Here is a 16,034-nt window from a genome sequence, read left to right on the forward strand (position 1 = left end):
AGATGGCGCGCGAAACACGAGAAAACTCCTGAGCGGTACGAAATGTGTTAAGAGTTTTAGAGCAGATTTAGGTTCACAGCAAAATCAAGGGCAAGGTACAGAGATTTACCATATAATCTCTGCCCCTGCACATGCATAATCTCTCCCACCATCAGCACCCCTCCAAGTGTATTACATTTCTTACACAGCTGATAAACCTACACTGACACATCATGATCACCCCAAGTCCATAACTTACCTTAGGATTCACTCTTAGTGGTGTACTTTCTGTGGGTTTGGATAAGTGTACAGTGACAGGTATCCATCATTATGATATCCTACAAAATGCTTTCACTCCGCTAAAAATCCTCTGTGCTCTGCTTTTTGAACCCACCCCATGTCCCAACCCTTGGCAGCCACTGTTTATCTTATTGTCCCCATGGTTGTGCCTTTTCCAGAATGTCATATCGTTGGAATCACACAGTATTGGCTTCTTATCAGATTGGCTTCTTTCATTTAGTAATATGCATTTCAGGATACTCGTGTCTTTATTACTCTTTAGCACTGAATAATATTCCATTTTCTGGATGTAGCATCGTCCATTTACACATTCACCTACTGAAGGACCTCTTGGTTGCTTCCAAGTTTTGGCAATCGTGAATAAAGCTGCTATAAACATCCATGAGCAAGCTTTTGTGGGGGCAGAAATACATTTTCAACTCTGTTAAGAAAATACCAAGGAGCACAACATTTTTAAAGAGACTTGTTTTAGTTTTTGTTTATTTTTTTCTTTTAAAAACCCTAAAACCCAACCTCAATCAGACAAAACAGTCCCTACGTGGGTCATCTTTTGCAAAGTTCTTTTGCCTTTTCTTTACATACCCAGTCTTTCTTATCCTTCTGATTCTTCTTTCACAGTTTCTCAGAGTTACCCCTTCTCCTAACTCCCATTTCTTTCACCTCTGTACATTTATTTCAAATTATAGCAGGACTATCCCAGCTGACCAGCCTGCCTTGTTTTCATCAGTGACCCATCTCCTCAAGTCCAGACACCTTAAGGGACTCCCATTTACCAAATCTCTCTCTCACCCTTAAATTTTGAAATTGATTTCCTAGAGATCACCTAACCAGTCCTTTCTGGTTCATGAATCTAAGATTTCTCCAAACCCCACCTTCACTTGTACTTGGACACCAATCATCGTTACATTATAAGGATTTACATTACAGTGTGAATATGCGAATATGTAAATAGAAAGTATTGATCAACTAACTATATTAAGTAGTGGTACCTTCAGGGTTAACACAGCCTCTTCCCAGAAGACAGAGGAATAGGGATCAGGCAGTAGCCAGCCCCTGTCGTATACTTACTTCACTCCACTGTTAGAGGATTCAATGTCTGAATTTCTTTTTTCTGGATAAACAGGCATTTAGAGTGTATTTTCTATTCATTTATTTCACTAGGGAATGTGCATTCTAGTCCTTTGGTGCCTGTCTAAGCTCACTGGCCCAGTAACTGTCAGCACTGGGAGTCCTGGCTCCCGGGTCCCTGGCAGTCACTGCACTAGAGGTAGCGGTGATGCCAGGGCGAATCAGGTGCTCACGGGGTACGTGCTTGGTCTGCCATCTCTATTTGTCGTTGTTTGGTGGTTTGGCGTCTTTTTCTTCAAAGATTCAGATGGTTTGTGTATTTTGGGAAAGAGGGGAGCAGGCACTGAACAAGAAGTTTTTCCACAATTCACATAAATCTGAAGATAGACACTTCCCTCAAGATGACATTCATCTAGGAAAATTCAGCGTATGCCCAGAGTGCAGCGTGGAAGTATTTAAGTTATACTTCATACCGAAGAAAGCCAATACTTGAATCATGTTACGTATCTCCCCGCTGTTGATGTTAATCATACACCCTATGATCGTGCCTTCACACACTGTGTCTGTAAGCGTGATGATTGGGGTAACATTCGTCAGGATTAGCAGTCATGCTGTTAAGGAATCTAAATGTACTTCTCTTTGCCAGTTGGGGGCAGAGTATGTTTCTCAACTGTTAGTTGAGAAGAACGCAAGCCACGGTTTTACTCCAGATCAGTCATTTAGAATGTGTCTTGTGGGAGCACCGTTTGGTTTCTGGTTTTCCAGCAAGCATGGGGATCACTGAGCAGATTTTTCATATATTTGACAGTATATGTGTAAAGTATTCCGTGGGAGGGCTGTTTCCACACCAGCCATTCTGGATGACTAATTCTGTTTCATAAACCACAGCAGTGTTGTTTTTCTCAAACAGTGGGACTTGTCCTATTTATTGTTCCTCCGATTTAGTTGTTAAATGTCAGCATTAAATTCAGGAAATAGAATTTTAATTAGTGGTTAAATAAGCTGGAAATCTTGGTGCATATTTTTCAATTTGTGTTATGCACAATTACTGGGATAATCAAAATTGTAAAGCAATTTGAGAATGGCTCCCCGATCATCTCTGGTCCCTGATTGCTGTCCACCTGTGTGTCTGTGAATGAGTGGGTGGCAGGTAGGTAGCAAGAGCCCCAGATTGCCATCAAGAGACCCCTGACTGGCTCTTGACTTTGGGCCACTCATTTGTCTTTTCCGTCGTAATCGGCTCTCAGACATAACAGCCCTGTGTGAAATTTCCCATGTTATTTTGCCTGTGCTCCTATGTGACTTGGCATGGAGCAGACCTGTTATATTTCCACAGTTAACTCTTCCCTCTTCTCATGCTCCCTGATGTTCCTCCCACTCCTCATGGCATCTGATTATGCTTTGTGATCCTTGTCCCCCTGTGTCTGGTGTGTTCGTGGACTAAACGTAGACTTCCGCTTCCTTCTAGGCATCATTTATCACTGTGATCTCACCAAAGAGGAGCTGGAGCCAAGAGTCTTCCGAGAGGTGACTGTGAAAGGAATCGATGCTTCCGATTACCAGACCGTCCAGGTATGGAGGAGTGTTTGCTCTTGATAATGTGAATTAGAAAATCTGACTTCTAAGCTGGGCCTTCCCAGCCCAGCTCGTCAGGAGCTGTGGAGGTGATCCACAGTAATACGGATGACAGATCGTTTCGGAGTTCCCGGGTCTGGGCACTGAGCCAGGATGGTCTCTGTCCTCCCAGATCTTACAAGTTCTCCCATAGCTGCAACTCTTGACAAGAAGCCAGAGTCCCTTGTCTGGGGGGGTCTCACTTCGGTAGCTATCAAAGCAACACAGTTTGTCTGTGTTAGTCTGTTTGCTTGCAGTGGTTTGTGTTCTGGCTCAAGTCTTATGGTGTCATAAATAGCAACATAGATTTGCACTATGTGAAGTATTTACTCACATGCTATAAGTCTTTTCAGTCTGAATTTCATATGTGTTTCTGCCTGGCACAGAGTGGGCACACCATAAAATATTAGCATGCCCTACCCCAGTGGTCAGCAAACTGTGGCTCACGAGCCACATGCGGCTCTTTGGCCCCTTGAATGTGGCTCTTCCACCAAATACCGACTTCTGCACATGGACCACGAAGTTTCAATCGCACTGTACGTGCGCACCCGCACATGGTATTTTGTGGAAGAGCCACATTCAAGGGGCCAAAGAGCTGCATGTGCTCGCGAGCCGCAGTTTGCCGACCACTTCCCTAGCTTGTTTGGCTCAGTGGATAAAGTGTCAGCCTGCAGACTGAAGGGCCCAGGTTCAATTCCAGTCAAGAGCACGTATCTCATTTGCAGGCTCCATCCCCACACGGCCCTCGTCGAGCCTGTGTGGGAGGCAGCCAATTGATGTTTCTCTCTCTCATTGATGTTTCTCTCTGTCCCTCCTCCTTCCTTTCACTCTCTTAAAACAAACAAAAACAATGGGAAAATATTCTCAGGTGAGAATTAACATAAAATATTAGAATGGGTGAATTAACTAACTCATCGTCATGGCACCACAAACTCAATCTGTGGTCACCATCTTTTTAGGTTAAGAATCTCCGTTTTTATCTATTCAGCTGCCCAAGATCCTTCACCTCCCAGAAACTGAATCACTTACCGGTCGGTGGCGCAGAATGGCCCTGATCCTTCGCAGTGAGAGGTGACCTCAGGCACCAGGTTTATCAGGGCTCTCCCACCTGGAGGGCTGGACCCCACTGACCACAGACTAGGAAGTTAGGAATGAAGGAAGGTTAGAACAAAGAGCACTATGCTCCTGAGAGTGTTTCTGTGAAACGAGGGCGTTATTTGAGCTCGGCGCATTCCTCTTCACTGTCTAGAAATAGTCTAGATCAGTGGTTCTCAACCTTCTGGCCCTTTAAATACAGTTCCTCATGTTGTGACCCAACCATAAAATTATTTTCGTTGCTACTTCATAACTGTAATGTTGCTACTGTTATGAATCGTAATGTAAATATCTGATATGCAGGATGGTCTTAGGCGACCCCTGTGAAAGGGTCATTTGATCGCCAAAGAGGTCGTGACCCACAGGCTGAGAACCACTGGTCTAGATGCTGGGCTAGATCTTGATGATAAAAGAAATAAAGCTTTGTTTACAAAAACCAACGGTGGGCCGGATCTGGCCCAGCTCTGTGTTTGCCAACCCCTGAGCTGTATCTGGAGCTCGCACACTGGCCTCCGGTTACTGGAGAACGTCCATGCCCATTTGTTTACCTAGTCCCTGTGGCTGCTTTCCTGCTTTACCTGGGTGGGTGCAACAGAGACTGTACGGCACACAAAGCCTACAACACTCAACACTTAGCCCTCAAAGAAAAAGTGAGCTGCTCTCTGGTCTATATAAATAGGATTCATAAGATCAGACTGTTCTATAAGTGTCTGGCACATAGAATAAAATGAATTTTTTTTCAGTCAGTATTGGCAATAAATATAACAGACGTTCAGTCTTCCATATCCATTTCAGCCTAGTCCTGTATTTTACGCTGTCATTCTTTGCTGTTTTTCCTTTTCTCCACGTGTAGACCATGTGTCCCTGTCACCTCTAACATTTGGCCATCTCAGGGCCTACTTCTAGTCCTCACCTGGTCCCCAGGGCGTGGATGTGTGTGCGCGCACCTCATTGCCCCGGAGATCAGCAGTGGCAGGGATGCCCAGGAATAGTGGCGTCTTTTGCCCTAGAACTGGGCAGAGCTGCCTACCAGAGACCCCCTGTCTCCTGCTCATATCTGCTACCCAGCCCCTCAGGTCTAGATTAAAAAACAAATTATCTTCTCCATCTTCCCACACCAAACTGCCCCCCTGTGCAGTTCCCTTTGGCGTTCAGGGAGGAGAGGGGACTTGGAATGGCGACAGCTGTCAGGGAGGCAGCTTCTCACCAGGACGAAACTCTTCTCAGTGCGGGTGGTTGGGATCGGCCCTCCTGTCAAGTACTAGTCGCTGTTGTTTCCTGTTCTGATATCACTGGTGATCCTCACAGGTGCTGCACAAAGAGACCCGTCACCTAATGTGTATTGTTTCCAATTACAAAGGGAAAGATAAAACTTTGCAGCCGAGCAAGCGCTTGTGTGGAGTAGGATCTCTCTGCCCCGCGGAGATAGGTAGCAGCCTGCAGTCTCCAGGGGAAACTGGAGAGGAAAGGCGCTTGGGTGATGCCAGTTGCCCACGTCATAGGAAAACTCCCTGAATTCCTCAGTGTCCGACTCTACTTCACAGTGAAAACTTCCCTGGCTGCACAGACACTTAGGACCTTTTATTTGTACTGCTGCACTCGCGGAGAGAGTTCATGGTAAATATTCAGAGAGATGGTACCTGGACAGAACACGTTGGTTTACAGTCTTAATGCGCTGCTCCTCATTTTCGTGTTTTAGAAAACAGCTGTGCCCGTGTATAATACCCACAGGAGATTTTCATATCTATCGATTGTACACATCACACATACTTCACTGAGTCGGTAAAATAGAATCTGTCCATGTGTAAAGGTGCCTTTGGAATGCACAGCACCATAGGATAGTTTCACAGAACATTCGTGTCGCCATGGTTGAGATCTGAGTGTGCAGCGGAGCTCGGAAGTCAGACGTGAGTGTGACAGATGTCCTCGCATTTTGGTCAGGCTCTCAGCGGTGTTGGCCGACAGTGACCGACCGCTGTAAAAGCTGCCCTCCAGAGGGACCTGTGTATGAATGGAAAGCATGCTGACGGCGTGTGAAAGGAGCCACCGCGTTTTGAGAAACAAACACTCTGTTTTTGTTTTCACTCACGTTAGGGTGATGCCACTTCCGATTCCACACGATCCTGGTGTTTATGTTTATTCCGGATGTAATTTAAAAAGACTCTCCCGGGCTCTTCATTCCCTTTTACAGTCCGTGAGGCACCGTGGCCGTGTTGAAGCACGTACTGCAGCACCGATGACCCTGCCTGGCTGGGCAGTGCAGTTAGTGGTGGTGAAGACGCTGCGCGTCTGCCTGGTGGTGTGGCTGGTAGCAGACCATGCCAAAGAGAGGGAAAGGGAGGGCCGTAGAACCAGGCAGCTACAGCAGCCACAGAGGGTGCGCTTAGTGTGACCTACATGCAGGCAGGGCCCAGAGCACCTTGAGTGGAGCAAGGGTGGGGCAGGGGTGAAGGATATGGTATCGTATTTTGCTGACAGCAGAGCAAAGCTGCGCTTTATCCATTCCTGACGGCAGCTGTGGGTAGAAAATTGATCTGTATCAGAAATAGAATTTTGAGGCAGTTTTCTCCAGCTTTGGGTGGTGGCCGCTGCTGGGCTTCAGCTTCCCATTGGAGGATGAGGCGGCATGGACAGTGGGCCTCGCACCCCATGCCCTGCGGCCTGCAGCCATGATACTACCAGTGTATTTCCCGGAGAATATAGCCCCACTGTGGTGCTTTTCTCTTGTGCGTCCTGCATCATGTGAGAACGTTCGTGCAAAGTGGTACCTGAAGTTCGACACCGTTGCTCCAACACTCCCATCCTCCTGGTGGGAACCAGGCTTGATCTTAGGGATGATAAAGACACGATTGAGAAACTGAGGGGGAAGAAGCTGACAGCCACCACCTACCTGCAGGGTGTAGCCATGGCCAAGCAGCTCGGTGCTGTAAAATGCCTGGAGTGCTTGGCGGCTCTCACACAGCGAGGCCTCAAGACAGTGTTCGAGCCGTTCTCTGCCCGCCGCCCGCCAAGAAGAGGAAGAGAAAACGCCTGCTGTCGTCAGTGTTGGGCCCTCTCCCCGTTGCCCTGTATGCTTTGCTCAAAAACCATGGAGCCTTCGCACTCAGTGCCAAGGTTTTGTTCCAAATTAGCTTTTCCATAAAAGCGTTTAGAACCAATCAGTGATTTTTAGGTTTTATTTAAAAAAGTAAGTGTAAGGATTCAAACTTTCACATTCTATTAAAATTTAGCCCTAAAATGACAAGCTTTCTTAAAGCCTTATTTTTCAAAAGCCCCTATTCTTGCTCAGATAAAGAGTTGCCAGAATTCCTTGTGAACTAAGTTGCATTGTTGTGCTAAGAACACTAAGCACTAAACTGTTTCAAGGCCTTTGTCTTTGAGACCAGCTTCTGAAGTTAGGGAAGGCAGACACTTGCTCACGAATTTCGCACGCAACCTCCTTTACGAAATGTTGCTATTCATAATTTATCAACCCATGTTCATTACCTAACATTGTTCTGTATATCAACTCAACTCCTTGGATTGATCTTTTTTATTTAGTAGTGAGATTTTTTAAAAATATATTTTATTGATTTTTTTACAGAGAGGAAGGGAGAGGGATAGAGAGTTAGAAACATCGATGAGAAACATCGATCAGCTGCCTCCTGCACGCCCCCTACTGGGGATATGCCTGCAACCAAGGTACATGCCCTTGACCAGAATCGAACCTGGGACCCTTCAGTCTGCAGGACGATGCTCTATCCACTGAGCCAAACCAGTTAAGGCAATAGTAAAATTTTTAAAAAATCAGTATATTAGCTTTTGCTGAGATCGTGAACAGAACCCTTCCTCGCCTGTTCCTCTGATGAAGTATTCTGCTCTCACGGGCACACTGGGGTGGAGTGTGGGGAACAGTATGTGATCCAAGGATGAAGACAGTACTTTGACAAAATGTGGAGATTAACTTACACCACATTGTACGTATAACAAACTAAATAAAAGTGTCACGGGTAAAATTTGAAAAAGGTTAGTTTCTGTCAAATGCAGTCGATGGTGGAAGTTGGTATTAATCATTGTTTTCTTAAGATTTTCCTTTTTCTTAAACCTGTAATCCCTCCCACAGTTGGGCATTTAATTCATCTTGGAACTGGTCATTCCCATAGTTGCTAACTTAGTGTGTTTCTTATAGACCCCCTTCTCAGTGAGCAATATGCCTCCTTGTATAAAATCTTTCTTGATAATGCATTAGTTTTTTTGTACATTAGTAAAAGTGCATACCTGTTTTCACATTCTTTCATTCAAAGGTAGTAAGTGCTTTCCTTAGTTTTCTAGTAACTAGATGTAAAAATCACGTGTTGCATCTTTACAGTTTTTTAAGTATTTTAGAAATTCTTAAACTATGGACCTTCTTACCACCCTGTCTTGCCAGACCCCCAGCACTGTACCTTGACTGTTGCTGGCCCCCTCCACCTCCCTGTGTGGACACACTTCCTGTTGCTCTGCCTAACCATCTTTCTTTGGGTGGCAGATTGTAACTTTGTGCTCTGTGCTTGTGCTAAGATGTTCTGTACAGCTTACCCATTGGCAAGAATACAAAATTGGACCTTTCAACCACTAGAACAACATTTTTTACAGTGACATTTGCAGAATTATGGAGTGTTTTTACATTGATCTTTTGCTAATGCAGTTAGCAGTATGTTTTGCATGTATGACTTAATAAATCCTTGAATCATTTAAAAAAAAAGAAGAAGAAGAAATAGAATTTTGAAATCAGATCCTGGAAAACTTCATTTTTCTTCCAGTCTGGGGTACATTAGGAATTTAGTTTTAGATAGTTTATCAAATCTAAAATCGACCAGTCTTTTCTTTTTATTGTGAATGACAGGACCACATAATTTTGCTTACAACCTCTGTGCCCATGTCCTTAAAAAGAAGAAGAAGTAGCCCTAACTGGTTTGGCTCAGTGGATAGAACTTCGGCCTGCGGACTGAAGGGCCCCGGGTTTGATTCCTGTCAAGGGCACATACCTCTGTTGCAGGCTCAGTCCCTGGTGCTGGTCAGGGCTCATGTGGGAGGCAACCAATCAATGTGTCTCTCCCATCGATGGTTCTCTGTCTCTACCTCTTCCTTTCACTCTCTAAAAATCAATGGGAAAATATTCTCTGGTGAAGATTAACAACAACACAAAAAAGAAGTCGAAGTACTGAACATTAGAAATGACACTTACTAAACAGGTTTGGTAATAAGTGATTTACCAGAAAAATCTGTCTACATCTATCATTAGTTTTGTGTTTCTTTTTAAACAAAAGTGAAATAATTGGGAAATGTTAGCTAAATTTAGTCTTCAGCAGATATTTATGACACAACATCCAATGCCAGGTGGTGCTGAGGAATATAGAGAGATTTCAGGCACAGGCAATTAATATTAATTTATATAAATTAATTTTGGAGATTTATAGTCAAACTGAAAAGTAGAGACATAGATCTGAAAGGTGAAACACCCCAAGTATGTTACCACAATGATGGAGGGGGCGGTGCAGGCTTCAGTCCGAGCTGCGAGGTAGGGGCCCTCCTGGCGGGGTTGAGGAGGGAGCCTTCACTGCAGAGGTGGAAGCTGGTCATGGCCCTGGGGTGCTTTGAAAGCTCCTCACTCCCCACTGATACTCATGGTCGACTTTCCCACCACCCTTCATCAGATACCGCCTCTGCCCTTCCGTAGCAGCGCGATTTCCCAATTCCCAGAAAATTCGAGAAAGAAAGGACTCGTGCCCTCAGTGTCCTGTGCAGAGGTTGCTCCGTCTGTGAATGGAGTGGTGTTCGTGCTGTGTTGAGTGTGGCACGGCGGAGGAGTGTAGTGGGGCAACAGCGTACTTTTTTGGTTTCTCAGTATCTCCTTTTTGTTCAGCCAGCTGAGAAATTGGCTGTTCTCCTTCCAAAATGAAACAAAGTTTATATATGTGAAAAAGAACAGTGAACTGAGTATACTATGAAGAAACTCCATTAACAGTTCCCACATTTTATAAAAGACAATTTTTCAGAAGGAAGAGCCAGTGTTATGGGGCAAGAACAAACGCAAGTCAATATAGTACAAAAATCAGTAAGAATTATCAATACATAACATACGTTTTTATCCTGATTCCTGTTCTCTTACGCTTTGTAGGAATTTTACTTTTTTAATAATATATCTCAGGACATTAATTCGTGTTTTGATACTAACTTCTGTGCTGAGCGCACGGCACATACAGCTTTTGAATATTGACTCATCCACATCCTCAGCTCTCCTGGAAGATGTGCGGGGACTCCGCGTCTCAGGAATTTGCTCAGCTTGCTTCGCCAGGGTGTTAGATTGGAATAGGTGTTGATTTAATTTGAATGTTTAGATTGACTTCTGGAAGGCAGTCTACGTTTATTGTTCTTTAAATATTGTATTAGAGGCCATCACTGTCACTGATCAGGCTCTATTGTCAACTCAGTTCCAACTCTCTTCATAGGAGTATACACAGAGATTTTAATATTTAGACATCTATAGATGGTACCGACTTTAGAGGCTTAAATTTTGTTTACATTGGCCTTAGAATTGTATGAAAGTTACAGGTTGGGGAGCTTTGCTGATGTTGCAACTCCTCTCCTCCTCTGGACAAATCTAATAGGGTAGATTTCAGGTTACTCACACCTACATCCAGCTCCTTGCTAGAAAACTATGTTTTGGGGGAAATGTTATAGTTCATTTTCTTATTTTTTAAAAAGTAGAAAGTCATTTCCTGCTTATTAGAACTGAATCAGTAGCATAGTGTCATCTATGAATAGTATGTGTGCTGATGGTACTTACCTTTTGCTATTTAATAATATTTGTTTTTAAAACCGAATCGGAAATCTCAAGGTATATTCCTCAGATTACATTCATCTGTGAGCAGTGGGAAAGAGCGAGAATAGCCACGGCTTTAAAGGAGACAGACATTTGTGTCCCTCGCACATAAAAGAAGCAGAGAGTGAATCAGTCAGGGGCCGACTTGATGTCCAAGGAGTGAGGAATCAAAGCTGCTTCTCTCTTGTGGCTTCATCACCATGGCTTCTGCTCCCAGCACTACCTCATGGCCCTAGAAGGCTGCTGGGGTTCCAGCCTTGGTACATCCACTCCCCAGACAGCCAGAAGGCAGCTGTGGAAACGAGGGAAGGGGGACAGGGAAGGTGCCTGCAGCTATTTAATAAGGATGTTTGTGAGAAGGGCACATGTGTTTTGTCTGCTTTCATTTTTATTTTTAGCAGAAACACGTGGCCACACCTAGAGCAAAGAGGAGGTTTAGAGATGTATGCCAGAAAAACAGCACCCAGCTATAAATTGGGGCCTTTTCATCACGGGAATGGAGGGGATGGATGTTGGGGGACAACTAACAATCTGCCACACACTGCAGAACAGGCCTTCAGTTACAACTTCTTGTTGTGGACCCTGAGTCCAAGAAACTGAAACGCCACCTGGTGGCCAGGTACCGACATTTCAGGATCCGGGTTGGAAAAACAGACTCCAAAAAAGTTGAATTTTCAAATTTAATTGTGACCAGCAGAAATCATATGCTCCTGAGAGAGAAGCACCTTTTGAAAAGGCTCTCCTCCCGCGAAGACGGACATTTAGCGTTGCTTCTAGAACACGAGTGTGCGCCCTTCCGAAACTCTTGTCTTGACGTTAGCAGAAGTGTTGATACGAGAGCGTACAGGGTTGTTCTGAGCATTAAAAGCCAGACGAACTCCGAGGGTTATCTCTGGCAGGATGAGGAGGCGAGGTAAGCCAGGGTCCGGATGGCTGTTCAGGGGTGTCATTCGGGCGGGAGAATCCTTGCCTGGGATAACCCACTCCGAGCCACCCTCCTGTACTTACCTGCAAGGGCACCTGCTGTGTGGAATGGAAGCGGGCCATGCGTCAGCCTTCCGGGTGGTGGGCAGGTCCCTCATTTCATAGCTGCTCTCTTGCTTTTTCCTCGGTGTATATTTTTCTGCCAATATGGTCGGGGCTCTGGACAAAGTCATAGGCCTTCCAATTGCATATACATTAGGGTTCAACTAGCAGAGCTCTCTCGTTTGACAGAGAGGAAATTAAAACTCATTCGATGTGTTTTAACAAAGGTCACACCATTAATAATTGACAGAACCAAGACAAAAAGGTAGAACTCCAGAGCTGTGCAAATCCTGCACATTTGTTAGCAGGGGAAGTTATTGGCGCTCTCTTTATAGCTCAGTTGTGTTTTGGTCTGGGAGTGTGTTTGCTTTGTTGTTGTTTTTTCACCTCTAAAATAAATCCTTAAGATTCCTTACCTCTAAAAGAATGTTTTCCTACCATGTGTCTAGTAAGTACTTTGTAAGCTCTTAGGGGACTTGTTAAACAATAAAAATACCCTCTGTATGAAAGGGGAGACAATCGGACCCATAGATTCATTTTTAATGATTTGTAAATATTGTTTTAGTGTTCACTTCTAGTCTCCTTATTGCATGTTAATGGAGATTCTCATTACCTTTTCCATTTATATCATATATATTATACACATACATATGCATACATAACATTTACATTTTAATATAAAGGGCTTTAAGTCTTAAATGTTGGTCATACTTGAAATTCCATTTAAAGTATGCTCAGAAGTGAAATAAAACTTACGTATTTATGTTTTTGCTTTTTTCATTTCATTTCTGCTGGACCTCAAGGTCTCTCTTACTGGGGTTGGCATTGATGCCCCTACTGGCACCAGGTGGCTTCTAACTCAAATTCAGGAGAATATCCTCCTCCTCCTCCTCCTCCTCTTCCTCCTCCTCTTCCTCCTCTTCCTCTTCCTCAGCACAGGGCTGGCCCCAGGCCTCCTCCTCCTCCTCCTCAGCACAGGGCTGGCCCCAGGCCTGGGGGCCACTGCAGGGGTTTGTGTGGTGGGGGTGAAACTGGCTCACTCTGCTAGAGTGCCTCTCCTGTGCTGCGTTTTCCTCAGTGGTAAAACGTGTGTGATTCAGCCAACCTCTCCTTGGGATGACAGTGAATTTCAGTCTCTTGTATTGGGAGTTGGTGCTGGTGTCAGTTTGAGGAATGATTTTTGTTCTTCTTGATACATTAGCCGGCAGACTTCCTGGCTGGGGTCAGTATTAGCAGGCAGGGCAGCCAGTTCTGAGATCAGCAGTCAGAAGGAAGTGACTATTGGCTATTGTTTCATAGGATAAAGTGGCTTCTTACTAAATAGTATATCCCTGTGATCATGTGTGTCTGGTAGTGTTGACCAGCTTGGAGTAATGCCTGTGTGCCCCACAGTCAGGCCCCTGCCCTTCCCTCATCCACTCAGCTGCAGGCAGACGGGCTTCCTTGCTTTGCAAGTGAGCACGCACTCCCCACACCCCAGCATGTTCACCCTGAGTCCTTCGCTTCCTTTTACTGCGCCGATCAGCACCCCGTCCCTCTCCGTGCTGCAAAGATACCAGTCCTCCCCAGCCCTTCCTCCCACGCCCAGCGTTACTGGTTCCCCATTGCACACATCACCAGCTGGCATTATCTTTTCGTTGGTTTGTGTTCTTTAGAAAGTGGTTTTGCCCACTGCTGTGTCCCCAGAGCACAGAGTAGATGCATGTAATACTCAGTGAGAGAGGCGGTGATAGATGATGCATTCTGAAATTATCTACTGTGATTGCAAAAAACCTATAAATATATGGGACATTTCCTTTCTGTAGAATTTCTATTTTGGACCACCTGTCTCTTCTTTCCTATGATAACTGGTCCTGCCCATTCAAAACCAACAAATATTGTCAGAAAATGAATATTACTACCATTTGTACTTCTGTGGAGTTTTTTGCATGATCAAATCTTTAAGAGTATTTTGGGTTATAGTCTGTGACCAAAGCAGGAAATGATACTACTGCCTCTCCCTCTTAGAGCATCAAAGTAATTTTTTTTATATATATATATATTTTCCTAACATATATTTATTGCATGGCTGCCTGCTTACAAATGTGTGAGAACCTTTTGGACAAGCTGACCTGTAAAAAAAAAAAAAGTAATTTTACTAACATGTAAATTCGGTTAACCCATTCCTTATGTTTCATGAAAGTTTATGATCATTACTTTGGATTTTTTTTACTTTTTAAAGACCTTTAGTTTTTCTAATGTTTTTCAAAGCAGCTTATTTCATGCATTTAATTTTCCTTTCCTGTTTCATTGTTTGTGTTCCTTGTAATGCCCCCCATGCTGTTAGTCTCTGAGGTTCTGGGGTCCTTGTGCTCCATGGTGCTTAAGATAACGGTAGTTATACTTACTAATCCTAATTCAGATAACATGGAACTTTCAAGTGAGAAGGTTGCTTAAGTAAATAAATAAATAGGTCTAATTATTTCACAAACACTTATTAAGCTACTACCTTGTGATCTGGCAGTGCTGGGAATATATGGAAGAGTGGCACTTACTAGGGGAAATGAGGATATAATCAAACTTTTTTGGCAATTTGATGGTGGTGGGGGGACAGGGGGACCATATGGAAGTTGATCACAGGTTCTGTGGGAACCCAGAGGAGGAGGAGCGGCTAGGACTGCTCTTGGGGACAAGGCTGCCTGGAGAAGAGCTTTGGGCGGCCAGGAGGAGGGTGTTGGAGGAGGAGGATTGGTACAAAAGCAGAGGAATCCTCAGCACCAGGACTGGAACCCAGCAGCAGGAAACGAGCCTGGAAAAGGAGCTGGTCCAAATCCAGAGGGTCTGAGGTACACCCAGATGGGGTGAGAATTGATCCCCTCTACGATGGGGACCCCCTGAAAGGGCTTGTGCCAGATGCACTGGTGTCTACCAGGAGCTCAGAGAATTAGGGTCAGGAGTCAGGGAGCATCTTGAGGCTGCCAGGGTCGGGGTGGATGAACCAATGGGCTTGGCTTGAAAACCCCAACGGTGTGTACCGTCTCAAGGAGGCACTAACAGTTAGTTGGGGGGAGGGGGAGTTGAGAGATTGGATCATGGGAGTCAGGGGAGAGGTTTCAAGGAGGATGGCATGGAATAGAGAAGTCACAGGGACACAGCTTGCAGTGTTGGGATGGGCCATGAGCATTTGAGAACAGTCAGCGAGAGTCAGGTAGCAGTGGACCGAGGAGGCTGCAGGAAACCGGGGAGCCCCACTGCCGCCAGGAGTGAGGGGTCTCCTTCCAGCCCTGGGCCTTGTATGTCGGTTACTGGGTAGTAGATATTGTTCGGTCTGATCAAATGATCAAATCAATACCCCCTCCCCTGGGAAACTGACCTTTCAGATCATTTCGCAACCCACATGCCCTTTCGCTTCGACCACATTCCATTTGCTAAGACCAGTAACTCTCCCCTCCGCACTTGCCCAGGATCAGGACGCCCAGAGAATCCCCTGCTGGAAAAGCCCCCTACAGTCCTTTACAGTCTGACTCCCCTGTCCTGGGGCTGCCTCCATTTGGGGGCTCAGCCCATCTGGTTTCCAGATGACCTAATAAATTCATAATTCTTTACCCCTTTCGGCCATGTGCGTACCTCCTTTGGTGACCCTAACAGATATTACGTGAAATTCACTGAGTGAAAGCTTTTGTACTTGGTGTGCTGGCTTTTAGCCAGCTTTTCTGCACACAGATCCTGACACTTCATAATTGTCGAGCGCTCGCGGGTGCCATCCATCATCAGCACAACACAGCATTCTTTCCTAGATCCATGGACCATCATTCGTTGATTCATCTGAAACTTTCATTTTTCTTAGACTTTGATTTTTTTATTATCTTAATGCCACCCTGATTACTGGTGATAATAAAAAGGGGTGTGTGTGTGTGTGTGATTAAAAATACATTATTTCTGGAGAACCGAAGATGGCGGCATAGGTTAACGCTGGAGATTGCTGCCTTGAACAACCAATTCAAATTAAGCCTGAAACAGGGAACGGACAACATCCAGAACCACAGGAGGGCTGGCTGAGTGGAAATTCTACAACTAGGAGTAAAGAGAATATCATATCCAGACTCAGAGGAGGCGCAGTGCTGAAGTG

The 16,034-nt window shown here is 44.9% G+C and overlaps 1 protein-coding gene across 1 annotated transcript in view; it reads left to right on the top strand.

Annotated features, from left to right (window-relative positions):
- PREP (prolyl endopeptidase) overlaps positions 1–16,034 on the top strand; it is a 164,898-nt gene that overhangs the window by 122,870 nt on the left and 25,994 nt on the right. Inside the window, exon 12 of the mRNA XM_015572722.1 lies at positions 2,816–2,919. Within this exon, the coding sequence (XP_015428208.1) occupies positions 2,816–2,919 (104 nt within the window). The remainder of the gene's footprint in view (positions 1–2,815; positions 2,920–16,034) is intronic.

Source organism: Myotis davidii, unplaced genomic scaffold, assembly GCF_000327345.1.
Source record: "Myotis davidii unplaced genomic scaffold, ASM32734v1 scaffold68, whole genome shotgun sequence".
Lineage (NCBI taxonomy): Eukaryota > Metazoa > Chordata > Mammalia > Chiroptera > Vespertilionidae > Myotis > Myotis davidii.